The sequence below is a fragment of the Pocillopora verrucosa genome, chromosome 8 (assembly GCF_036669915.1).
Source record: "Pocillopora verrucosa isolate sample1 chromosome 8, ASM3666991v2, whole genome shotgun sequence".
Lineage (NCBI taxonomy): Eukaryota > Metazoa > Cnidaria > Anthozoa > Scleractinia > Pocilloporidae > Pocillopora > Pocillopora verrucosa.
In genome coordinates this window covers 12407299-12434376 of record NC_089319.1, presented here as the reverse complement: position 1 = coordinate 12434376, position 27078 = coordinate 12407299, and the positions used below count along the sequence as shown (strand labels likewise).

Genomic DNA, 27078 nt, shown 5'->3' with positions numbered 1-27078 from the left:
GAACGCTGTCGACGTTGCTGATCCTAGAGTATCTAGGACACTTATGAATGGAGCAGATGGAGCAAAGGTCTTCGCTCACTAAAGAGTTCTCTGTCGGTTAGCGGTATACCTACCATAGGACCGTAAAATGGGAGAGTCTGCCATTCGGATACTTGTAAAGGACCCAGACCCCTTTTCTTCCCCACACCTCTCCATTCTTCGTGCAAAATAGATTAAAACCTACAGTAACTATAAAGTACTGAGTGGTGAGGGAAAGCTATGTCTTTGGCAGCCATCTTTATCAATTAAGACCGAACGCGCATTCCCCAGAAAAACATACCAGATGGTGACCGCAACTGAACTTTTTGCTATTCTAACCCGTAAGGTGTGACTCCAAATTACCAAATTGCAAGTTTCTAGTTCGTCATTGTAATCCTGTTTTGTGGCGAAAAAAACAGATATTTCATTGGCCATGGACTGTACTGTCTTTGCAAGTTCTCCACTTCTGCGGTGCTGGATACTCACGGCTTTAAGTTTTTCACATCAGCTTAGATATTTGTCTGTGAACTGAATGTTCAGGAGTGTTCTAATTGGGAGGGCCGGTTTGACGGAAACACTTCAACTTTGACTACATACCTCTCAGAACTAAACCATAGAGACCATACTTTTAATCATCTATTTTTTAATTTGCCATTTGTGAGCTAGTGTAAATTCTATTTACATTAATAAAGTCACGAATCCAAACTGTGTAAATCGAATTACCCTTACAGTGAACATGAAGGAGTCCACTGGTAAAAAGAATATGTTATGTGCAACTCATGGGTCACAGTTTACCATCCGTGTTATTTTATACTTTAAAACTCAGGAGTGTTTTTCTTTTTACCTTCGCTAGGAGTTTTCACGGAAAACCAATGAGTTCAAGTGAGCTATGAAAGGTACAGTGTAAATTGACAATTGAATTCACCGCTATAAACAGCGATCTTTGTCGCCTTTTAGCAACTTCTTTCATCAATGGCAATAAATTGGCTTACTTGAAAATATCTCACCTTTCAATTTGCCAAATGATTTCGATGTTTGTTCGACATTTGAATCACACACGTTAAAAATTAATTCAGTCCAGTGATCAATTCGACCATTGCAGAAAATGATTTATCTGAACTCACTAGCCCTCACTCACTAGTTCGTCTCTGGTTAATGTTACCCTTTCAACTCCCATGAGTGACCAAGACAGAATTTCTCCTTACAATATCAATACAATGCCGAGCTGACAAGTGATGAGAATGAAGAAAAATATAAATAAGGGGATTATTAGTTGATCCAATACCAAATTCTTCAAACTAACATCACAAGAACTGTATGGTAGACAGTAAGGAGAATTACTAAAGAGATCTTGGGAGTTAAAGGCTTGGAGTGACAGTATGTATACCCGAGTCATGCTCTAGAGAAGTCCATTTAATAGACACGTTTTTTGAAAGTTAAGTGTTAGCGTGCAGTGAGAAGAGTACAAGTGCAAAATGAGATGTGAATTGAACCCTCAGATGAACAATAGTCGGAAAATTCTCAGTCCAAGTTCACACTTCAGACGTGCCACTTGCTTGTAGATTGAGCCTCGCCTCTGACCGGGCGGAGCCTCGATCCATTCCGTCCATGGATCCTGTGTCGGCAGGTTCCACGAATCTCAGTTTCTGCTTCTGGGGTTTCGATTCACTGTCCCCGCTCGCTACGCTTGCGTTGTCGTCATCCGAGTCGAGATCGTCCTCCGACTGATCGTCGTCGTCATCATCCGAAGATTTACCTGATTGGTCGTCCTCGTTCTGGGAGGCTTCCTCTTCCAGTCTTTTCTCTTCGCGGTAATAAATGAGCTTCCTTAAAAGCTCGTTTTCATCGTGCTTTGCCATTAAATCATCAAGAACGGGAATGCTATCACAAATGTCGTTTTCCGTAAAGTCTTCGTCTGTTTCCAAAACCAGCATCATCACAATTTTTTCTTCTTGTTTGTATTTTCCGGTTCAAACCAGTTTGTTTGCCTTATGTCCTCCATGCAGATGTTTCTCAAAGCGTACTGAACATTTTCTGAGATTTCCTCGATGCTGTCCAAGTTCAGCTCAAACTGGTTCTTTGGTTCTTTGTAGTTGGGTTTAATCGCAGGGCCAACCTGTTTACCAACGGTACGCTTGAAGGTGTGTAACATGAAGTCGAGAATTTCATGTTCGTTGGACTGTATGGACGAATCATTGGACACTTCGCTCAGTGCGTCATTTAAGATGCCGATGAAAACGTTCATGAGAACAAATAAGACCGTCACCACGTACAAGAAGAAGAACACGGGACCAAGAATTCGGCTCGAACTTGTCAAAGAACCGAAGTCAAAACTTCCCAACGTCATGGACATCATGCTTCCCAAAGTCTTTGGGAATGACGCATAGTCTTCGTTATCGATTCCAAACACCACAAACGCAAACTGCGAAAAAGCCAAGAACAGTATGAAGAACAACAGCATGAACGACGACAGAGGTTTACTAGCAAGTTTAATGGTTATCATTAGGGTGGAAACGCGTCGGTTGAATTTCAACAGACGGAGGAATTTTAATACTGAGAAGAACACTGCCATGGCTGTTGTGGCGGACACCCATTCATCCAAGAATGCCACGTACTGAAAGCTTACAAACTTGTCTGGTGTATCTTGCATGCTGCGAAGACTGTATTTAGTGAGGGCCAGACGCGCGAAATAAAGCCCCACTGCTGACAACGAAAATCCAAGAACTAACAGCTCTGGATAGTTCCACGGGTCTTTGAAATACTCTCGTCGCTCAGCCCTGTATTTCTTGACCTGCTTATAGAGAAAGTAAAGCAGAAACGCCATGTAGCCTAATTCGCAGGCCATTACGAACACCATTTCTGGCCCTACATAGCGGTAGAGTCGGATTGTTTGAATTCTAGGGCTCAAATGGTAACCTCCTGATGGAAGAATCTCGGTTAGCAGAGTAACGACACAGAAGAAGTTCGTCTCAGCATTGTAAATCGCGAATTCTGCAAAGATTGCTCTGGTATACCGGTCTATCCAGCCTAAGGAAGAGAGTTCTTTGGCTATCTCTTCGGCTTCATCTCGTTTGGCTCCAAAGTCTGCCACGTAACCTGAAAGGAAGTTCCAATAATAACTTTACTTAATATACCTCTGACATTTATTGTATCTTTTCACAAAGCACTATCCCTCACTCTGTTCCTCTTGCACCTGCGCTTTAAAAATTACTGATATGTGGTGTCTTTTTCGTACTCAAATGTGAGAAAAGTTCAGTATTGTTTGCTTAACTCTTCAAAAGATGACATGATATCGTGTCCTTAAGGTAATATGCACGTTGTGTGGAAGGGGTCCTTTTTTACAGTCTAGTCCTAACAATTGCTCGCTGTTAGATCAGAAGTCATTCGCCTGTTGCCACAGTACTGGTCTAAAAACTCTTTTTCTCACCTACTACCATAAAACAGTGACGGCCATTTCTCATTCGATAAAGTTTGGTAGTTGAGAGTCTGTAGACTTACTATAATAACAATTTTGCACATTTCGATAGAAAAAGGCAGTAAACAAAAACGTTTTATAGTTGAAGACTATTGCGTCTTTCTGGCTTCTTGTTCTATCTTTAACTGCAATGTCCTTGGCGTCTAAGGGGAACAGTAGTCCAATTAGGAGTGTATGCGTTTCAGTTTTACCATATCGACTCACCTCCTCCCAGGTAAGTAGCAAATTTTCCCCAGTAAGGAGTTCCTTTTAGTTTCCATTGCGTCTGATAGGTCCATGGGGTCTCCTTCATTTCCTCAGTGCTTGTATTAGATGGCACTGGCACCCAGCCTTCCTCGTAATATTCTTTATCTTCATAGTCCCAATCATAGGCTAAGTTGCATTCGTCGAACAGAGCACGGAATGTCGGAAGCAAGCTGCATTTGTCTGAAACATGTGAACTCGATAAGAAAATGGAAAAGAAATGATACAAACTGTCCTTCCGTCTATCAGTCAGTCAATCAGTCAGTCAGTCAGTCAGTCAGTCAGTCAGTCGGCGAGTCACTCATTTCGCCAGCTCATCTGTCTGTCAACCATTTACTTGGTAAGCCATTTAATCAGCCGCACAATCAGGTAGTAGTCATTCAGTTAGTTTGTTCAGTCTGTGAATCGGTAGGAAAGTCCGTCCGTCCGCTTGTCAACAGTTCATCAATCAACCAGTCCTGCCATCCAGGAAGTCCGTGACTTAATCTCTCGTCGGCTGGTCAGAGTCGAACACTTAATGAGTCGGCCGTTAGTATAATACGTAAGTCCATCAATCCATTCGCCTATCTCTCCGTACGTCATTCAGTCAGTCATTGTGTCGTTCAGCTGGTCAATCGGTCGGTTGATCGGTCAGTCGGGAAGCCATTATGTCCGTTAATTAGTCATTCAGGCATTATATCGGTCAGTCTGTCGGTCAATCGATCAGTCGGTAAGCCATTAGGTTAGTCAATTAGTAAGTTGGTCATTACATCGGTCAGTCTGTCAATCGGTCGGTCGGTCAGTCGGTAAGCCATTATGTCAGTCAATAAGTCAGTCAGTCAGTCATTACATCGGTCAGTCTGTCAGTCAGTCAGTCGGTCAGTCGGTTATACAATCTTTAACCTCTGAGAACTGAAACTGACTTACTTTTCTGTATCCTGAGTTGGCGAAGTCTTGGCGTTCCTATAAGATACGCCGTGCTATGATCAGCGACAAACTTGCCTTCGTAGCTAAACAACACCAAGGACGAACCATCATTATATTTGCTACCAGTTATTTTCGTGCTCACAACCTTTTTATGTTTCGTTCTTTTTGTATCACTGTTGGTAGCTTCTTCATTCACAATGTCTTTGTTATCAATGGCAACGGGGCCATACCAGTACCGTGGCATCAGAGTAGGGATGAACGTTTGCTGAGCCCACTCCCAGTAAGATCGATAATCTGATACCTGATGTGGAATGAGAGGATGTTTGGCGCCGGTCACTTCTTATTGCCCGTGGAGGGGAGGAGGATTTTGGGGGATCGGTGTCCGCCAACATAGTATAAAAGGGGGACTATAGAAAATTGACTGCTAATTAACCGCCAATGAGAAGGAAGGGGGGGGGGGGGGCAGATCATTCATTAGAATATTAAAGAGCCTTATGGGAAGGATCAAATAAATATTATCGTGACACAACCTAAAACTTCCAACCCCCCCTCCCCCCTCAAAGTGATCAGGCGATAATTAATGACCGGTTCCTTACTTCTTAGGTTGATCTCGTAAGATTGATTTAACCTTTTACACCCTTACATCAGTGTGCATTCTCTATACTGTTTTCTATAAATTTGTTAAGGTCCTGACAGGGAGAATTTTCTGTAACAATCAAGAACTTTTTTATCTGTTGATCGTTTCCTTTATTCTCGTGACCTACATATGTGATTCAGGGGTGATATTGTGAGGAGAAGTTACATGCTAGACACTATCAGAGGACGAAGGGCTGATGAGCATCACCCCCTCTTTGACAGGAAATTGGACAATTTGTATAGGTAATCACATGATTTCTAGTGCAATTTGGAATAAATAAGCACGAGTAAATTTTTTTAAAGACTAACAAAATTGCACCAGCCCGTAGGGCGAGTGCAATTTGTGGTCTTTGAAAAAATTAACAAGTGCTTGTTTATTCCAAATTGCACGAGAAAAATCATGTGATTACGTGTTAATAATATACATGGAAAAATACGAGATGGCTTATCATAATTAAACATAAGCAAAGCGCGCGCATCAAGTGCAAAAAATAATTTATTCAAACCGTGCGTTCGGTCAAAACAACCGCGTAGGATCAAAACAATAATAGGCAATGATATCTTCACATCTTTAAGGTGCAAGAAAGTTCAAAGTCCGACTAAACAGTTCAAGGAATAGTTCAGTCTGTGTCCGAATCACTTTCGATGAAACGGAATTGTTGTTTCCGAGGTTTAACTATGACCGTTTTTAATTTCGGCGTTGGATCGCTCGAGCAAAGTGTTAAGCTGGGTCGGCTCGTAATTTTCGATTTCCTTGGCAATTCCCTTCTCTACACACCACTTTTTCCAAACTGACAACCACAAAGCAGTGCTTTTTATAGTGTTTTCGTTGTTTAAGCTGTTTTTCAGCTGCGGCGGCGAAAAAAAAACCTACTTAAAACGCCGGCCATTGTTTCGCTCGCAAATTTTCAAATTTTGTTGCGACATCCAAGGCTCGCATTTGATTGGCTATCTGTGAGTTTCTATGATTATTGACCAATCAGAATGTCTGATTTGTTTCTTTCTTTGCACTGAATTAACCCTCTTCTGCACTGAATTACCTGAAAACTGCATTTATCTTAACCAATCAGAACTGAGTAATTTTTCCATGTATATTATTAACAATAAAACAGCCTGGCATTTCCCCAAATTGGTACTTTGAATTATGGACACTAGATTGGTCCAGAAAGCTCGCGCTATTTTCTCAACCAATACGATTCAAACTGAAACCAAACACAACTTGGTCACCCGCGTTTTCCCGCGCTTTAGGCAGTTCGCCTGTTTTTACTTTGAATTCTAATTGACTGCTCTTGAAACTGTCCTTTCGTCTGATTGGCTTTTGTGATAACTTTGGCTATGGTTTTATGACTCTTGGTCGAAAAGCGCTATAAAAAAAATAATTGTAAAAATTGCACGAGGCAACAAAACAACAATGACACCAGACCATCAAGCTGTTAACGTACAGCAACTTAAAGAGACTAAAAGTAAGTAAAAAAAAAAGGCTAATTATTTTTACCTCGTCAAATGCACCAAGCCCTGAGTATTTCCCATCCTCAAATATGTTTCTCATAGCACTTGTCACTTGGAAGCCCATCGGGTCCCGGCTGCCATAAGCCACAACCAGTAACACGCTAAGGAAAACGAAGTATTGAACAATTTCACGTATGATCACCTTCATGGCTTTTTGCTTAACCTTGAGTCGACGGGCATATTCAAGCTTTTCTTCGTTAGGTGGTTTATCAACAAAGCCAATTTTTCTCAGAGTTTTCTCCTCTTCGCTGTTTTGTGTTTTGCTATGAATTGTTTCCTCGTCTGGGTTTAATTCGTTGGCTTCCTGTTCATTTTCTTCTTCTGCCTTGTTGGGATCTTTGATCACCACTGCAAAGAACATGGCAGCTGCGAAAACCTAAAAGCAAACGAACAAAACAGAATAGGTGATGGACGATTTTCACTTTATTGCCGAAAAATGTCCCTTTAATTTGAATCGATTGCTTTCTTTCTGCCGTTGCTTCACACGTTCAATACTTTGTATAAGTAAAAATGACCGCCACTTTCTCAACCACTTGCTATTAATTAAGTTTGAGCAATTTTCAAGTGAGAGTCGAAAGTAATTCGTGATTGCTTTGGTTATGCTTTACTTCGCTCTGTGATTGGCCCAGAAAACTCGTGCCTTTTTCTCAACCAATCAGATACAAACTTGAGCCAATCACGACTTGGTGGCGTGCATTTTCCCGCGCTTTAAGAAGTTTGGATGTTTTTACTTTGAGTCCTCATTGGCTCTTAAAGGTATTTTCCTCTCTTTTAATTGGCTGTTTTGATTACTTTGGTTTTGGGTTTACGACGCTCAATCGAAAAGCGCTCTATGTGTCACCATTTTCTACTAGCTCATAGTTCATGTACTTTAACTTCAATTTTTCTTTTCAGTGTTACTTCAGTCTTGGCTGTGCTATAGAAGGTAGATAAATGCTGTTTCAATCCGATTACACTTAGCAATGCATAGCAAAAACTTTGAATGCATATGCCTTTCACCACATTTTTGAAGGAAATATCGACCAAAACAAATAGCTTAAGTCACGGTCCAGACCTGACGTTGAGAACTAACTAATAACGGAAGGTCCTGAAGGAATAGAAGCTCACCTTAAGAGGCTGTGAAATGAGTACGTCTTGCCAAAACGAAATCATCATCGATGACAACCAGCCTGCAGATTTTTCTTTTCCGAACGTCAGCCCGTAAAACACAGTAAAAGTTGCTGAAACTGTACAAGAGACAAAAACCAAGACGTAGGAGATATAGATAAAAAAATGTGGAAGAGTCTTTTTCTTCTTCTTTTTGTTTTCCTTTTTCTTCTCGTCGTCCTCTTTTTCAGCGGTTTCCGACTCTTTGCTGGTTTGGTTTGCTTTCTCGCCGGATAGTTCATATTTTGGGCTTTGTCCGTGAGGATCCTGGTCTTTGTCCAGGCCTTTCTTGGCTTCTGCTGGCCGCGCCTTGCGGAAAAATGTCACAATCAACACGTTGACTGGAAGTACGACTAAGCTGCTGGTAATACCGATGGAAAGTTGCTTTATAGAAAAACTGAAAGGCCCGATGTGAACAGACGTCCCACTTGAAGACTCGGTTCCCACTTGATAAAACATCGCGTTAGCAAGCATCGTGCAGAGTAAGATTGATAAACAACAGGAGAGACGCTGCACTCGTGTGAAATTACTTTTCGCCGGGCGTGTGACGACGGAGAACCACAGATGCCCGTCTGTCAAATTCTTCCGAGCTTCAGTGGAGAATAGCAGATTGAAGCTGGTGAGCTCCTCTTTACTGGCTGGGGTCAGTACGCGCTCAACGCATCCATCATCTTCCTCCACGGCTAGCCAGCGATCGCAAATAAACCAGGTCTTGATATCACTTTGTACATCATGTACCATGACCCTAAGAAGGTACCAAGACGGATCATCGCCAGTGTTGTCGTGCCAAATTCTCAAAGTCTTCAGCTTTCCTAAGCACCGAGGCACGCTCAATAAAAAGTAATCCACATTTCCGCGACAAAACTTTCTCCGGCCGGGTTCCGTGTCTTTTAAGCGACGAGGAGAGGTTTCGTCTAGACCACCAGTTAGCACCATACGAACCTCGGATGATGTTCCTGCATGACTCGAGTATCCCGTGTAAACTACGACCTCGTACATGTACGTGTCACGCGGGTCGTTGTCTGGTAGAGGAGCGACTCCAACCTGCGAAAATTAACGAAAACAAAACAAGACAATCATTAGCAGTGAAGTAAGGAAAATGGCTAAGAAGCTCATGAAAAAATCGTTTTTCTCTTCCTTTCGCCGCCTGGCTTCTATTCGTCATTGACCATGTTTAATAAGGGAGCATAAACGAGTTAAGAATACTCTACTTTGTGCTTGTGTACAGTTATCATTATATACTCAGTGAGCTGAACTTTCTTACTTTTTTCATAAATCTACGGATTTACTTATTTCCTCTACAAAAAGATTAAAGACGGTAATTGTAAAAAATACACTTATCATATGATTGGCAAGGTGGTCCTGAGGTGAATCCGAGCTTTCTGATTGGTTCTTAAACTGATTGGTCGAAGTGCCATATGATAAATTACTTACTTACCTTGCTTGCTCGAGCCATGCTGGGAAATACTGGCCCTCGGTCATTCTTGTGGGGACCTCGCTGAGCTCGGTCCGTGCTGCAACGACCTCGGGCCAATATTCCACAGTACGGCCCCCAAGCTTGGTTAGTAAGAAGTTATTATGTATGGCGAAAGATGAAACGAAAGAAATCTGTGAGGATCCGGAAACGAATGTGTTTGTGGTAAAATGAGAAAAAAAGCGGTCTCTGCCTTCTCAACTGCGGCAATATTTGCATTTTCACCATTCGAACCCTAAGAGTAAACAAGCATCTAATTTCTCCTCACAATATCACCACTGAATCACTCGTTAAGATCACGAGAATAAAGGAAATAATCACCAACTAAAGAAACTCTTGATTCTTAAACAAATTCTCCTTACCAGCACCTCAGGAAATGTATGGAGAACAGTATGGAGATTATGCATACTGATGTTGGGGTTTAAAGGGTAAAGATCAGAATAACCTCACTATACAGTACAGCGCTCTACGTTCTAAATTTCTTTTTAAAATTGAACAACATTTAGTAGAATGAACCAGTAAAACGTTAAAAAGCGCAAAGTTATTATTAGTTACATCCTCAAGAGTTAATAAACAGCGAGGTACCTTTTCCAAGTCTTTTCTGTCCGCTCGTCTCGCCCATAAAACTAGAAGGAAATACAGACCGAATATACCACACACCACTGAGAATACCAAAGGGTTATTGAGCAGCTCTGCCAAAGAGACTTTATCCCAGTCGATTTTGTTGGGTGGCACGAAAAAGTCACTTGCGAAAGATGTCAGATGGTTGCACCGACAGTGTCGTTCCGTTGGAGTCGTTAGCGGACCAGCCTTGACGTGGAAGAAATCGCATTACGACAAATCAAACCAATTTTTATTCAAGTCGAATTTCAAGCTACAGTGTGGGGTCGATAAACTCTATTGTCTGCAATTTCTTTAATTGAGGTTAACATTTGAGAATCTATTCCTCACGTATAATCTACATGCCGCATACTATATCATATATTTCGCATACTTCGTCAACTCCCAGACGGGGGAGGGGGTGGGGGGAATGGCATATCAGAGTGGGGAGCTTCTTTGAGACAAGAGCATGTCTTCACTAATTTTTTAAACGGAAACATAATAATCATTACCTTGCAACCATCGTAATCCCATGTCTTATTGATAGTGTTGTAGTATTTGCAAGTACTTTCAAATATTGTGATGTTCAGCTTGTTTTCCGCAGGGGGCTTTTCATCGCCATTTTGTTGAACAGATCCATTGTAGTAAAAGCCGCAGAACCAGATACCGCTGGCCGTTTGGTTCAAAGCATCGTTGTCCAAGAACATTTGATAAAGTTGCGGATCAGGCTGCGCATCAGTTGAATTTTCGCCCGACGCAGTCTCCTCAGACTCGTTCCTAAACGAATTGTTCGGTATAGTTTGACGAAAGTCGTAGTCAGTTGTTGATGGTTTGGATCCTCTCTTGCAGAATATCACAGTTTGTGTGCCATTATGCTCTGGGACGGCCCACACATATATTGCACTTTTATTGTTCGTCACGTTTAACTCCATCACAAGCATATCACTCATTTTGATGGTGTATGTTTCAGGCTTTGCCAAGCCATTTTTCGCCGGAACAAAAATATCCATGTATAAGGTGAGGTTAGAGATGTTCTTAGGATTTCCACTTTCATCTTTGAGTTCTAATTGAGTGACCCCGCTGTCAACCTTTCCAGCGGATTTACCATAGGGACTGCCACTGAAAGAGGACATCTGTAAAAGATCGAGAAAATTTTGATTATCATTATCATTCTCGTACGAAATTTTCATTGCAAATATCTTAGCTGATGTCGTTGCGTTGTAGAATCGAAAAACATTGAGACCAAGAGCTTTTTGCGAACTGCGGGTTGTGATTTCCGCGATTTGGTTGTGTGCGGCATGGCTACTAAGATTTTCCAAAATGGCAGATACCATAGCAAAGTTTTTAACGGATTTTAAGCAAATTTTTGAAAAGTTTGGTTACTTAAAATCAAGAGTCGTCATAATTAGTAAACCTTTCATGGTTTCCTGGGATGAGTCCCTCTTTCCCTGTATTATTCAGTTTTGAGGTTGGTTTCATTTAATATCATCCTCAAAATCTTTTGAATACAACTTTAGCACATACTTGCATCTGAACTGGTTCAGACGAGTTCTTATCGACAGCCGCGCCGAGATTCTTGATTTTACTTCCGCCAGCTTCAACCCCCTTCACGTTGCTCATGCTCTCTTTCTTTGCCTTAAGACTAAGATCTGCACTCTCCACTTTAAACTCTTCGCCAGTAACCAAAGAGTTACCAGCAGTAGATAAAATCACGTTAGTAACTTCAAGTGTCTTCTGCTTGGCCTTCTCGTCCTCGTCATCACCCTGTGGTAAAGAAATCCATTTTTAGAATGCTTCATGTGCGCCCGTTTTAAGAGTCAGCACTCTATCATTATGTCGTTATCGTCAATGATATTTAGCTTGCATATTTTCCAGCAATTATTATAATTATGTTACATCTAGGTCACCATCTCAATTTTGATTGGTTAAAAGTACGAAGCCATGTCTCACTGTCCTTATATTATACCTATGGACGATAGTTTTGATTTATGTGGGAGGGATTTACAGACAATATTTTCAAAGCAAGTAGAGTGTGGGTTTGAAACCTGGTCTTGATAACTCTGGTTATCGTCTGCAGCCTTGTTCTATAATGGTTACACAGCTGCTACAAGTGACTCCAAATCATAAACAAATCTTCCTCGAAATGTGTTCACTTCGTTACCAAATATCGTCCTTTCAGACCCTTTTCGAGCTAATTTGGAGAAATTTTGAGCAACATCCTTGGTTCTCTTTGATATAGTAAACAAGTCAAATTCAAGAGGCGTTTTCGATCAATTTTAACAGTCTCAAGACTGATAAAATTTGATAACCTAGCAACTTGTCGTCGACCAAGGGCTAATGCTCGAAACAGCAACTTTGCAAACTTGTTTACGACCGAATAAGAAAGATGGTAAATTTAAAGCTCGGTGAAGACATAGAGAAAGATGTCTTGCCACGAGCGTGGTAACTTCTTTGTTATTCTTCTTTACAATCATGATGCTACTGACACTGCTGATGCTTGCAGTGTTCAGGACGCGTGTCATATATGAACTTCGTAATGTCCTTGCTCAACGTAGAGTCTCTGTGGCTCATTGGAATCCGAAGGTCTGAAGTTCAATTTCTCGAGGGGACCGAGAAGTTTTTCTTCGTCCCACGCTCGTGGCAAGACGAAGAACATCTTTCTCTATTGTTTACGACTACGTGTCTACCTTTTACGACTAACAACCAACTAAAGAGGATCATCCAGCCTCGTTTTCAATTTTATTGTATAAAAAAACGGACTACGAACATGGCAGGAGTTGAAAGCAAAGCCATGAGCAAACTACAATCCCTCTACAAAGCATTCGCAGTTTTACACACCTAAAAATAGACCACACACATACTAACGTCTTATTAGCCGAGTGTGAGGGCTACACTGGGGAATATTGGCCCGAGGTCGTGATAGTGCGGACGAGCCAGTATACCATAGTAGGGTAAAATTATTATATGGCACTTGTACCAAACGTCTTATCTTGAATTTGCAGGCTTACTCAAACAAAAATACGCGGCTAATGACTGTATCCGTGGAAACGGTCCGTTTGGCAAAATCCTGACCAAGTAAGAACTAATTTGAACGCTTGGATCTACCTCATATTATAAAGTCGGATAAAAATCAACAGGATGCTCTGCGCATTCTGATTAGTGAGAAACCTAGCGTAGATAACGTCTATTTAATTTCTTTCTTCACCTTTAAAGTTGGTAGGGCAATTATGGAATGAGCAGTGTGTGTCTTTAGAAACAGCATTTACCTTATCTTCGGTAGAATCCTCGGAAGATTTTTGTCCCTCATCACCACCAGGAATTAATACAGCACTGATGCTGGTCACAAGAGACTTCGCTAAGTTTTCCCGTTTCTTGGAACTCATTGGAGAGTGGAGGACACCGGCACATTTTGACATGGTTTCAGCCATTTTACCCTGCAAGTCAACATCAAATTGCTGTAAGTATTTACAATACCTACGACAAAATGATTGATTTCTGATAGAAAAGTGAAACATTTACCCTGGAAGCTTTCAATCTCAAACAACTCGGTTCATATTTCGGACAGTGGACAGCCGCGCGTCAATTTTTCCGCCCAAAGACGAGAAAAGGAAGAGAACGCTGTCACGCTGTCACGCTGTCACGCAAACTATGCGCAAAAAAAATCAAAACGTTCATAGAAATTTGCGAAAGGAAGCGAAAGAAAGGAAAAGGAAAACTCAAGATTTTTTCGAATACAAAGCTTATCAAATCACTGATATCCTGTTGATTCAATAGTTTGTTTTGAGCTTTCACGAAAACGTAATACGATTTTAGAGGACTGTGACTAACTGGTTGTTTGTAACTCCTGTCAAACAAAGTCATTATAGGACTGTCTGCAAAAAAGCGTCTTAGCCACTACAACGTCGAACATGCGCACATGTTTGACTGCTGTGTACCCTTTTATGCTCTTGGCTGGAAAAAGGAACTGTGAGAGTCAGATCTACCACAATGTGCCGAAAGAGATATCAACCCTGACGCTCATCCTGAACCAGTAAGCTTACGATCAAATTATCGCGTCTCTCGTCTCACGTAGAAGTAAAAGCCTGTTTACATGGAGGTAAGGAACCCCGGGTAGGCGAAGCAACCCGCTTAGGTGGGGTAGCCCGACTGTACTTAGTATCTCTTATTTTACCTTGATCACGTTTACATGATAGGTGGAATAACCCACCTAGGCGGGTATCCCGGTCAGCGGGGTTGGGTTACCCTGTCAGTCGGGGTCACATTTTGCCAAACGTAAATGTCTCCAGGTGGGGTGACCCGATTAGCCGGGGTCGCATTCATGTTACATTTGCAAGTGCTCCAACAACCTCTAGGAACTTAACTAAGGAATCCCGGGGCTGTAAGATTGTATGTAAACGCGTGCTATCAGCCGTTACACTGAGACTTCGCACTGGTTTTTTTTATGTGTGAAAGTTTTTTGTTGCCATTCCTCACTACCTTCGCATCAGATGAGAGTGTCGTCTTAGGTCCAGTGTTGATAGCTTCCAAAGCTCCTGTTATCTTTAAGGCATCTTCAGGGTTTGAGGGAGGAGGTATCTTTGTGAGTATTCCAACGAGCATTTCTTTCCTCTGCATAAGACAATAAATAGTAATGAAATACAAAGTTTGGAAGGGTGTCACGTTTCGCTGAAAGCAAAACATTAAAATACAGGAAATGTTTTAAAAATATTTAATCCATGCGTCGGCATTCGTTAATTGAGATATAGAGTCCGCAGAGAGTTTGGCAAGAGATGCGCAATAGTTTTCTCTTAACTTTCAATAAAAGAGCTTCATATCTCAATGAACGCGAAACCATCACATAAAGCATCTGTTTTCTAACATTTCAGTCAATGTTGTATTTTAATCGTTGTATAAAAATAATTTTTCTCTCTTCTGGTTCATTGCAAACACCCCGTCATTCAGCCTGCACAATGGGAATATGAAGCGTCGATTTAATATTAATCCAAGAATTTACAAGAAGCCGAGCAGTTATCAATTATTAATTGCAAGAGAGTACCATTGTGAAAATCTGAACTTGAACCTGGTAATTCTTCATCCACATCACAACTCGGTTTCTATTTCACGACGCGACGCCTATCCCTTTAGCGGGCGGGGTATGTTGGTCTGTTGGTCTTTTGATTCCCGTGGAAATTTACTTTAGCTCATTTATATTGCTGATTGGAGAGAGACACAGCGAGAGTGGGGTGTCTGGCCAAGCTAACAACTCAATGAGCCAATCACGGCTGCATGTGCTGTACTCTTTCCCAAAGTGCGGCGCATTCAGCTACCGTATTTCCTAAACTTAGTATTCTGTACTTAAACACTATCGCCAAAAGGATTTTTGGGAAAAATAGCTCGTAACTACACTGATGCTATGTTTTGTCTTGTCCGTAAGACTGCTTATGAGACATTGCAGGATGTGAAGGCAAATTAAATTGGTTTGGTAAAGATACGGGATACATCTGCATCACACAAAGCAAACCTTACCTCCTTCTGTTTCTTCTGCTCTTCCTCACTAGTTGTCTCTTCATTCTGCTCAGAATCTTGTTGGGCTGATTGGGCGGACATAGCAGAAGCAACTCCACCGATCGCATTCAACGCCGCATCGGGATCACCAGAGCTTATAAGTACATCGATATTAGCTGTTGCTTCATCCAACTTGGCAGAAATTTCTTCTGCGTTTCCTGCGGGCATTTTGACCTTGAAAGGAAACCAAAACACAGCCGTTAGGTAAACTTTGCTACTTTTAACAGAATTACGGCTTACCAAGCTCATTTATGATTTTAAAACTAGTGTCTAACTCTAAATGAATACAGATTGTACCGTTGTTATGATGATATTTGTTTAGTCGCAGCAATAAGGATGGACTTGTTTGCCAGTAAAAAATAATTCTTTCCTTTGCGATCAGGGCTTTCTACCAATTACAGCTGTGCATCAAGCTACAGCTGAGGTACCGACTTTCACAGAAAACCCTACCCTTTAAAAAAATTAATTGTTTAACAATGAACTACCTACAAACAATTTCTACAGCTATTGGCATCCCTTTCTTATCTAGGCTCCTGGAATGAGGGGGGGGGAGGGAGGGAGGGGTGAGGTACCTATCTTGAAGGATGAGGCACTGAATAAGTGGGGCGCTCACTTAATTTACTTCCAAATCGTGGTCAGATATGCTCGCTTTCTGTTTTTTCTTTTGTTGGTGATAGAAATTCCGAGCTTAAAAAATAACACAAACTGTGTCTTGACATGTAACACTCGTACTAAACAGTTTCTAAAGTTTTCATTGCGGCATAGAAGGTTCTTTTAGATCCGAACGAGTCTAAAACCTCATGAAAGGATTCTAATCACCCTTAGTATGCACTTAACTGGTTCGGCGCAACAAATCCCTGAGGGGTGGGCTCATTTTAAGTGGCACAAGAGCGTAGCTAAGGGGGAGGGGGTCTAGGGGCGCCCGTGACCAGCCTTTTGTAAGCCTTTTTTAAACAAACAATTTTTTACTACTCAGGTGGCGAAAAATCCATGACGATATCTTGGCCGCAAAGGTCATGTTTGGAAAGCCCCCTTTTTTAAAATATATTTTTTATCATACTTATTTTGCCAGTGGCTCTTATATTTAGTCAATATGGGCCTCCATGCCGCGTTACTACGAGCCCTCTGATAAACAAGGGGGGCAGCTGTATAAGCCATTTAACAATTGGTTCATACGTCAGCGTGCGTTCATCGAGATACGAAGCACGCAGGAAGTTTGGAGAGCATAAAAGATGCGTAAGAGTTGCTCTAGACGTAGCCGAGAGCAACTCTAGCTTCTTGAGTGCTAGATTTGTTTGCTGGCGTCATGAGCGTGCACAATAGGAATATGAAGCACACTCACGCAATTGAATTTGATTAGACAAATTTACGCGCTATGTTATAGATATAGTTGGCCATTTTAGCTTGAAAATATCGAAACAAACGAAAGTTTTCAGCTCAGAAATGAGAGGTAAGGAATATTCTTTATCAGATTTAGGTTGAAGTCTTTCTTCTCCGACGATCAGCATCTAAGGTTTGCTCCAGTGTGCCCTCCCCCCTTTTGAAAAATAGTGGCTACCCCCTGGAATCCTCTCGTCAAGCGGAGGATTCCTTCATAGGAAGACAAAACCCACAACCTGGAATAGCCCAGGAGTGGAGGGGAGGGGAAGGGAGGGGGGGTCTTACCTGCACTTTTACGGGGAATTTTGTGTCAGCATCGTCTTCATCTTTGATTGTTATAAAGACGTTAATCCAGTATTCATTCTGAGCTAAGCCAACTGGTAAAGTTTTAGATGACAGAGAATAAGACTGATCGAGAGAAAGTGGCTCGGCGGGCGAAATGGGAAGTTCTGCTTGACCAGTCTCGACACTGGCTGTTACACTGTAGATCAGTTTAGTATCGTCAACCCATCCGGAACAAGTGATTTTGAAGTCAGGCTGCAGGGCGAAACCCTGCTTTGGACTGACATCACAAGATCCTCCCTCGGGCGGCTTGTTCACCTCCTTTTCATATTCTGCAAATCCAAACACTTGTTTTTTAGTTGATTTAACCCAGCTTTCCAAGCGGAATTTGTAAGTTTTTCCCCCTGTAAGCGTCTCGGGTTTCACGGCAAGTGTTTTTCCGTCGAGAGGAGTGGCCACCATGTCGGCTGGATTTGAAACATCATCATACTTATCACCATTTTTTACAGATATTATCCACAGGTATGCGACAGCATTCGGATCACCGCATAAATCACAAACAGCGTTTCCAATCAAATTCAGGTTTACCGAGGGGTTTACCTTCCTTCCACAGTTTGGAACTAGATTGGAACAGCTAAAAAAGATTAGACAAAACAATCTGTAAGGCGTTTGCGAATTCAGCAGATTACATACAACAAGACATTATTGAATAGAAATTAAGACATTTCTGAACAACCCCTCCCCTAACCCAACATTGTCCCTAACTTGTTATCAGTTGACTTTTGTTGGGTTAAGGGATACTGACACTGATCCAAAACGTTTGTTTGTGATTCACTTACGTAATCGCCACTTCAGGAGGGTCTCCAGCTGTTATTTGCAAAGTAATGCAAGCAGTACTTTTCCGCGTATCCTTGCTGACCTGAACACACACGTCATAATCTGAGTGGGCTGTCATCCTGAGCGTGTTAAATGTGATCTTTGGCTCGGATGTATTTAGTCTTCCAAGAGGATACCCAAAGCAGCCGTCCTCATCAAGCTCGGTCGAGGTGTTATTGGTGTCATTACCCGAATCCGTTATTGGAATTGGTATTATGGGGTAGGCGTCGAGCTGGGTGCAGTTTTCCAACAGGTCAGGGTTGTAGCTTCCCTTCTTAGCGCAGAACCAACAGAATTGAAAGTCACTTGGATTGCTATTAACTTCGTCTGGATCAGTGCTCTCGAGGCTACTGACTATTGTATCTTTTCCCTGCCCTACTGCTCTGGATGTCCCCTGATCTATTACTGCTTCTATGTCAGATGCTTCAATTTTGATGTAACCATAGGAATAGCTGACGACTCCTGTTACGTTGACCATAGCCACGCTAAAAATAAGACGGAATATCCCGTACTCTGAAATCCCTCTGGCGGGAACATCCAGGCTTGGAGCAGTCAATGAGATAGACGTTGCTAGAGAAACACTCCTCTCCTTGGAGACAGTTTCCATTTTATTAACTTGCCATTGAAACTCAGTCTTTTCAGTTGCTTCGCAGTCTAGAGCTATGACGTTGCTGATCTTGAACCCCTTCTTTTTAGGGTACCCTACCGCGTTTTCAGGGCTAAGTCCGACCAAATTAGATTTCATGGTCACATTGGGGAAGTTGCATTTCTTTTGTGTACACACCCCTTCACCTCTTTTGACAATGGTGTTAACCAGATTGCACGCAGTGACAGTCACGTTGAATGGTCCAACCTTAGAGCACCGGTGCGTCCAGGAGAATTGTGTAGGATTATTACTCAAGACTTTGACCTCTGAACTTGCTCCGTCACAAGCTGAAGGACACGATTTGGAGTTTTTGAAGTTCATGAGTTTGTAGCCGCTAATGTTAACAAAAAAGCACGAGTCAGTTCCAGCTTCGTCGAGAAGAACTTCAAATAAAATAGGTTTGCCTAGAGTTTGAGATCCATCCGTTTGGAATTTGTTAATTCTGATCATACGCTGCATGTTGACGACTCTAATTGTGATGTTACGACTAATAGCATTTTCGGCAATAAGCTTGACTTCGTACGTTCCAGGGTGTTTAAAAGTATGATTCAAGGAAATGTTCATCGTAGTTACACTTTCTCCATCATCGAAGTCCCAGAAGTAAGACACATTTGTCCCATTTCTAATAAAGGTGATAAACATGACTGGAAAATCATTTGGAAAGTATGTATTCCCCGGACCTTTCCCTGGGTTGCCTTCTTCCTCCTTGGGTCCTGTATGAGCGAGAAAGGTTTTTAAACCTGCTATTGGTGTTTGAACTTCGACTTCAGTCTCCAAGAAGGCGAACTGCACTTGATTGACAATGGTAATATTCATGACGTAGGCGCCGTGGTTTTGATAGCTGTGCTGTAGTACGAGAGGAGCGGAAAAAGGCTGATCCGCGGACATGGTTCCATCGCCATAATACACCGTGTAGTTTGCATCAGTTGGGGGCTCTTCTCCCGGCACAACCGAAATCGTAAAAGTGATCGTCCCCGGTGGAATCGCCTGTGGGCTGTTCGTCGTGAGTGTTAAATTAGGGGGGTTTTGTATGAAAACAGGGATAACACTAGTAAAGTTACTGACGCTGTTGTTACCAAAAAGTTGAATTATGTATTCGCCCTCATCGTGAAACGTATGCTCAATAGTTATGCCGTCGACAGGAAAGGGTCCAAGGTAGTTTTGTTGTATAACCGGTGAGCCATCAGTGAAATTCCAGCACAGGCTTACGTTAGATCCAGTTTTTAAACTAAGCGAGAAGTTTGTCGCTATGTGCACCTCCACAAACTTACTGGCACGCGTGAGAACTGGAGTAGATATTGGAATATCGATCATGACGCTTTGATAAATGGTTTGACGTGGAGTGACATAATTGATGGCTGTCACCATGAGTTCGTAAATACCGAGTAAGGGCATCATGTCTGAAGTTATGACAGCTGATCCGGATGTCGTGCCCTTTGACGTAGTGACGTCTGTCACATTAAAGGAAACCCCATCGATCACGTGCGTAAATGTTACATTAAATATGGCGTCGGTACCTGAAACAGTACTCCAGGTCACCGTGAAATCCGCTTGAAACGGTTTGGCAACAGAGTCATCAACATTAAAGCCGAGAATCGGAATCTCGACGATGGCTGTGGCTTCTGCAGTTGTGTTGTACAAGCGGTTGGTGCAATTCAAAGCAACGTTATAATGCCCCACAGCACTATAATTGTGATATGTGAAATTTCCAAGATCTACGAAGTGAGTTTCACTGGATTTACCGTCCGCCCAATTCCAAGTGCACTTGAAGTCTGTTCCTTCTGTGATGTTCAGCATACAGGGCGTGTTATCTGTAAAATTAGTGTGAAGGCACGTGACGTTGAACCCGATCAGTGGCTTAACTGGCTTGTGAACTTGAATCTCCTGGGATGCGTTCTCTCTGCTCACGTTATTATAAGCTGAAATACTAACGTTGAAAAAGGCGTAGTATGAATACAAATGCTTAACACTTAGTTCTCGGGTTGTGGTAGCCGAACCGTCTCCAAAGTCAATGTAAAACTCAGGATTGGTTCCTTGTTGAACTGTTATTTCAACGGTCACGGTTTCATTCACTTCGATGTCCCTGTTTGCATGGATGACGTTACATGTCACGCCATTCAGCGGCAATTCCACAATAGCTATCTCTTCAATAGACGCGTTGGAAACGCAGTTCGACACGTTGATTGCCACGGTATATTCTCCTATTGCAGCATACTTGTGACTATTCATGGCGGCAAAGAGGTAGGTGATATCAAAGGAGCCGTTATGGAAGAAATCTCCATCGCCGAAGTCAATTGAAATGTTGACTCCGTTTCCCTGTCGTAGCATCCAGGTAACTTTTGTGTCATTTCCCAAGGGTACAGGACGGATAGGTTCGTAAAATGATAGACCTAAGACAATATCTTGTACAGTCACATAACAGGCCTTTATCTGAAACGATATCATATTGATAGCGTACAGAGAAATGTTGTAAGAACCGCTCGAATTATATACATAGCTGGACGGTAGATCGTTATCAAGACGAGTTTTCTGCATGGTGTTGCTCTTCCCGGCGCCAAAGTCCACAACATAAGTGACATTATAACCTTTGTGAGGATGTATTGTGATAGTATATGTGGCATTCGTGGCTACAAATTTGGGCGTTGTCCAAGTTACATTGGCCACTCCTTCAGTAGCAACGATTGTTGTTGTATCTTTTAAGGTATTGTGTGGACCACGGACTGTAGCTTCCTCTTCATAACGACCGATGGAGTAGTTATGAGTAAACCAAAACAGCGAAGGAAGTTGCTGAATTGCTGCAATGGCATATTGTATTTGTGATTCGCTCGGAGAGCTTGAAGCTGTAGTGATGATCGAACCAAGGCCAGGCTGTAACTCGTCGAAACTAAATGCCGTAGCGTTCATCTTCTGACTTTTTCCAGAATTCCGGGATGTTATCTCTGCAAATCCTCGTCCATAATAAGTAAACCCCAGGATATCACCCTCTTTAACATCCGTGCAGTTCTTGACGTCATCGAACTGGAAAATATGACATCCAGGCTTGGAGAGGAAGACGTGGCTTTCGATAACCAGCTCGTACTTCTCGCCCAGAGCTGCGCTCGGCATGTATTGGGGGGTAATGTTGTCATCAGTGCACGTGCCTGTTGCAGTTGAAAATACCTGGCTGCTGGTGCACGTAGAGGCATGAAGATTACCACAAGGTGTTATGTTAATAGCACAGTTACCGTTGGAGTAACAGTACCTATCGTGTGTCCCTTTACCGCAGACTGGTCGGAAAACCTGAGAGAGAGGAGAAAGAAAAAGAATATCAGCCATGCTGATGCTTTGTATCACGGAAACTTTAATACCAAATCGATGTCACTGTTAGAATAGAGTGAAGCCCCATAATCAAGTACACAATTCTACGATCGTGAACGGCCCTCTAAATTAACACTCTGCTAGTCAAGTATTATCACATTTTCTTTGAGCACGAACTAAACAAAACACATAATGACATAATAGCAATAAAAAAGAACTGAAAAAATACGGACGTAAATATTTTTGTCAATAATCATTATATGGCATTTTCATCAATCCACCTAAAACGTGCAGCCCTTTTTTTATCTCTATAAAAATATGCGTAGCTTTGCTATATTACTTAACAGAAGTTTACCTTACAAAACTAATTTTTTATTTAGTGTCGAGAGTAATGCGGGATTGTTTTGGTTTTGCTTAACCTTGCTTTGTGATTGGTCCAGAAAACTTCCTCTTTTTTCTCAAGCAATCAGACTCAAACCTCAGGTGAGAGCACCGGCCAGGTCATTGTGATGTGTTCTTAAACAAGACACGCAAAGTGCCTCACACCTTCCAGGAGCATAAATGAGCCCCGATGAATTGTCACGAAAATCTGACAAAATGTAAGAAGCTTTTGTTCTATTAGGTGGCATTCCATGAAGAGGAGAATACACATAATTCGAGCCACTTCATTTTACAGAAACTTGAACCGTTATGATCCATCAAGTAACGTCACAAAGCCGAACAAATCATAAAAAAACGAATCTTTTTTATATGGAGAAAGATAGCTACTGTATCCTCTACCTGTAGGGAAACGAAGCCGCTGGTTTGCGAACAAATTCTCCATCCCATCAACTTGCCATCCTCTTCAAACCTGTAGCTAGGGATCAGTATTGTTTTATTTGAGGACTGGCTCAGAGCACTACCGGCTTCGATTTGGAAATTCTCTCCCACAAGTCTAGACAAAGCATCTACAAAAAATAGTACGTTTATTAAAATTTTGTCTCCTCCGACAGCTTGGTCTGCTTCATTAAATCGTTATGACATAGAGATAGCTAGGAGAGGTTAATGTTGCTACTCCCAGTGATCTCTATCGAGCTTTAACACTAAATAATCTGATATAAGTGCAACTATCACCATTGCTTGGAAACCAAAACTTGGGTGTTTTGCAATGGTACAAGTTTTGATTTAGTAACATGACTGTTTCATGCAGTGGTTACTTTCATGTTGCCTGCAACATTAAAGTCCCCCTCGACACTGTAATATTACCGTCCAAAGGTGTTGAATATGAGCTGCCACCGGTGAATTGGATATCGAGATGCATGCTGGATCCTTGGTACACTTTAACGGGACAGTGAAACTCTTCATTAGCCTCAACGGCTGGTGGACAGTTGAGTTCAAAATAAGCCGCACGAGATTGAACATTCACCTGTAAAGGATCACATTAAATCAATCATTGGCCAAGTTTGAAATATGAAAATCTTTCGATAAGAAGTTTCATCTAAATTGGGAGATCAATAGAGAGCTTTACACCCTTTACAAACCTGCATCAGAAAAGTAGAGAGGAGAGAAAAGTAGACACGATATGCAGAAAGAAAAGGTGAATGAAAATGGCTTGCTTGCAAAGTTTAAGTCTCAGATTATATGATTTTGGATCGGATAAATTGCCTCTAAATTGCCTCGGTTCAAATTAATAGATTACGTCAAGGTGACTTACGGCCCATGAGGTGAACTTCGTTTGAGCTTCTCCATATTCCCCCAATAGGACACGCCCATAACCACTATGTCGGCCATCTGTGTGGTAAATATAAGACACGGAAGTGTTCTCCGTTGTAAAAACAACATCTTCGCCAAAATCCAGCGTGTAGGAAGCGCCTGGATAACTGGAATATGTAGCGGTAATCCTTTCATATACGAATGTGCTTTCCGGCACCGTCACCTCGAACGAAAAATTGTAATTCCCCAAAGCTTGGTAAACACTGTAAGACTCCCGCCCTCCACAACGTAACACGATGTTTCCCGAGCACGGCTCGTTGCATTGTGGTTCCCCCACAATGCTACTCATATCCAGTGCATTTGAGCACCAGCACTGCTCGCCGTTCCTTAACGCGGAGAACTGGTACCCTGCGAGCCCACAGCAAGTGGTGCAGATTTCAGCTGTTAAGGCGTTCGATGCATAGTCTCCACAGGCTTCAAATGTGCCTTTCGTAAGACACCCAACGTAATTTGCCGCTGTGTTCCAAGGAAACAATAAACGATTTGGAAATGTTATGAAAATTCAAATCGTGGTAATCTTGATTAAATGACAAAATAAGGGATGAAGCGTTTGAAAGACACAATTTTCGCGCATGGGAAACAATCTCATCCTCTACACCCTCAAAAAAAATTGCAGTGGGTTTCCTGGATTTGACATTGCAAATTGTATTGGCGTATAATTAGTTTTATTTGACACATTTTCACTCCATTTCAAAGTACCTCTTGTGGCAAACACAGTTTTGTCACCAATTACCTTCTCCTTTGGAAGGTACTTAGCAAAGAATTTCAACGGCATAATTTTCTTACTTTGTTCAATTTCACACCCTTTTCCGTTGAGGAAATGTTTGCCTATCGCTTTATTTTAAAGTTCAAGCTTTCTTTCGGGTTGGAATGCAAAAATTCAGTGATGTTCACAAGTTCTACGTTTATAGCTTTCAAACCTGTTGTATTTCCATATACTTCTACTTTCAGTGCCGGCTCGCTGTACCAAGACTTGCAGTAAAAACGGATAAATCTGGCATTGAGAGGCGGGTTTATTGTATTTTTGACAATATCTGTTGCATTTGTATTCCCTGTAAATATCTGTTTGAGAATAAAAAGAGAAACATTAATTGATCAAAACAAGGAAGGTAGGATATTGTTGTTAAATTCAAATATTAGACCCATGTTACTTGCCTTTATCGAACTGCCATCTTTGTGCGTTTGCCAAATAGCGCCACCTTTACTGTGGGAAAGAGTGTACGTCTGGCAGTAAGAGCTGCCGCCATTTGTTAACACGCCTTGCGTGCCTACCGCAGAGACCGCTTTGACTTGGTTCAAGTCCACTTGAAGCCACTGTTCGCCCGTGATAATTTTTGGCTTCCACGCCCGGTCATTCCATGAGCCGTCTACAAACAAAAGAATTAAAGTGATAATTTTGAATAAAAGCGTTTTTAGAGCTCAGAACCTTCTGCCACCACTTCGTTTAATAGCTAGTTAAAATTGGGAAAGAACGACATAAATTTGTCTGCGTAAGAAACACTTGGAAAAACTGTACAATTGCTACCAATTTCAGTGTCGGCAGGCTGTCGTAGACGTTTCGTTCCGCTTTCTAAAGTTTGTATTTGAAGAGGCTGGTTTTAGTGACGATTAAGTTCCTTGAAATAATTCACCCTGCGGATGATATGAGATTTGAATACCGTTTTTCAGCAAAATACTAAACATATACCTCGCCAAGTTGCACTGTGCTGTGTACAACCAACATGATTTGAAAGCTATTGTTTTAGGGAGCAACTGAACCCTTTTCTGACTAAAAAAACTAACTATAACTTTTTTAATGTGTTGAGATCTCAATTTTCCTACTGTCACTTTTCGCAAAAACGTGAGGGCTGCAACATTTTTACGCAATCCCATTGTTTCATTATTGGTGGATCTCGAAGTTGCAACCGTACTCATCTCAAAATCTAAAGTTTTCTAAAGTCTCCGATCAGATTTTCTCTTAAGTATATGTAGTAATCGATGTTTATTTCGTAGATTAAACCCACAAAGAGATGGAAATAGCGGGAGGTAGTTGGGAAAACATGAATCAAACCTAATTCAGATCGCCATATCAGACGACCTTCGGATGAGGAATGCCCAGTTACACTTGATGAAGCTGACATCGGCCCTGATGCCCCCGTACCAACGCCAAGCTTGGCTAAAGAAAACAATAAAACATATGTGTAAACAAGAATTAGTGGTAAAATTTACATGTGGTCCTTTCTTAGCAAATGATTTGATGAAACATCTGAATGATATCTATAACCAAGTCGGTGGTCAAGAAATTATGGCCCAGTTCATTGGTCGAACCTAAACTGACAGAACTAAGTTCATGTTAAGTTGGATGTTTGAATTGGTCGAGTTCGACCTACTGAATTTCGATGGACCAGCACACTCTGTCCATCTTCTTCAGATGAATACAACGTGTGAAATCGCGTGATTTAAAGATTCGTTTTTCCTGCTCTTAATTTGATTCGACGAATTATGTTCCATGTTTGACCTATCGGTCGAATTTGATTCGTTTGGGTCGACCAAAATGTTTATTGCAATTTAGTTCATCTCGTGAAGTTCAGCGTTTGAACTGGGCCTAACAGTTATACCTTGTGCTTGTACTGGATCGCTGAAAATTTCTGTCGACGACATATACTTACAATTTCCACTGAGTCCGTCCTGTTGAAAGCAACTGCTGGCACCAGAATCGTAACAGCAACCCAATGAGATACACAAAGACTTTGTAATACCACTCCAACCGCAGCTAATACGATCAGATGTCTCAATACTAGCACAAGGTGGATACTCTGACAAAAAAAAAATACACAAAATGCTTTGATAATTTGTATCAAAATAGGTAAAGATGCGAATGGCTTGGGTGAGTTTTACAAGAAATTTCACATCGACAGCTTTAACCACGGGTATTTCATGTTTTGCAGAAATCAATACCGAACTAATTAGAAGCTCCCAGTAAAGGTGGGGGAGTGGAGGCGATGATAAAGGAACGAGTTTAGTGGAGCGGACCAGATATTAATTAAGAACATCGCCATTACGAAGGATAGAAATCAAGATAAATTACTCAACGTAGCTGAGACCTACGGAATGAATCGAGGAGAAATTTCTTATGGCAAGAGATTTTCGATACTCAGGCAGCAACATCCTAAATTGTGTGAAACAAAGGAGCTAGAAAATCAGTAAGTCGGATGAGCTGAATTTTACGGAAATAAACGAGGCTTAAAACCAGTTTACCAGGTGGGATATCAATCCATTTGAATGCAAGGTGTGGTATATTTACATGTAACGTCC

At 41.7% G+C, this 27078-nt stretch overlaps 1 protein-coding gene across 1 annotated transcript in view; it reads right to left on the bottom strand.

Moving 5' to 3' along the window:
- Nucleotides 1-676: 676 nt before the first annotated feature.
- The window catches only part of LOC131793148 (polycystin-1-related protein), a 31975-nt gene continuing 5573 nt past the window's right edge, over nucleotides 677-27078 (bottom strand). The window contains 19 exon segments of the mRNA XM_059110548.2: nucleotides 677-1960; nucleotides 1963-3114; nucleotides 3698-3919; nucleotides 4643-4943; nucleotides 6774-7163; nucleotides 7895-8977; nucleotides 9993-10217; nucleotides 10520-11140; nucleotides 11532-11771; nucleotides 13274-13441; nucleotides 14484-14615; nucleotides 15513-15725; nucleotides 17217-17847; nucleotides 18053-22014; nucleotides 22813-22979; nucleotides 23278-23437; nucleotides 23726-24240; nucleotides 24705-24846; nucleotides 26395-26579. Coding sequence (XP_058966531.2) covers nucleotides 1551-1960; nucleotides 1963-3114; nucleotides 3698-3919; nucleotides 4643-4943; nucleotides 6774-7163; nucleotides 7895-8977; nucleotides 9993-10217; nucleotides 10520-11140; nucleotides 11532-11771; nucleotides 13274-13441; nucleotides 14484-14615; nucleotides 15513-15725; nucleotides 17217-17847; nucleotides 18053-22014; nucleotides 22813-22979; nucleotides 23278-23437; nucleotides 23726-24240; nucleotides 24705-24846; nucleotides 26395-26579 — 10919 coding nt within the window. The 3' untranslated portion in view covers nucleotides 677-1550.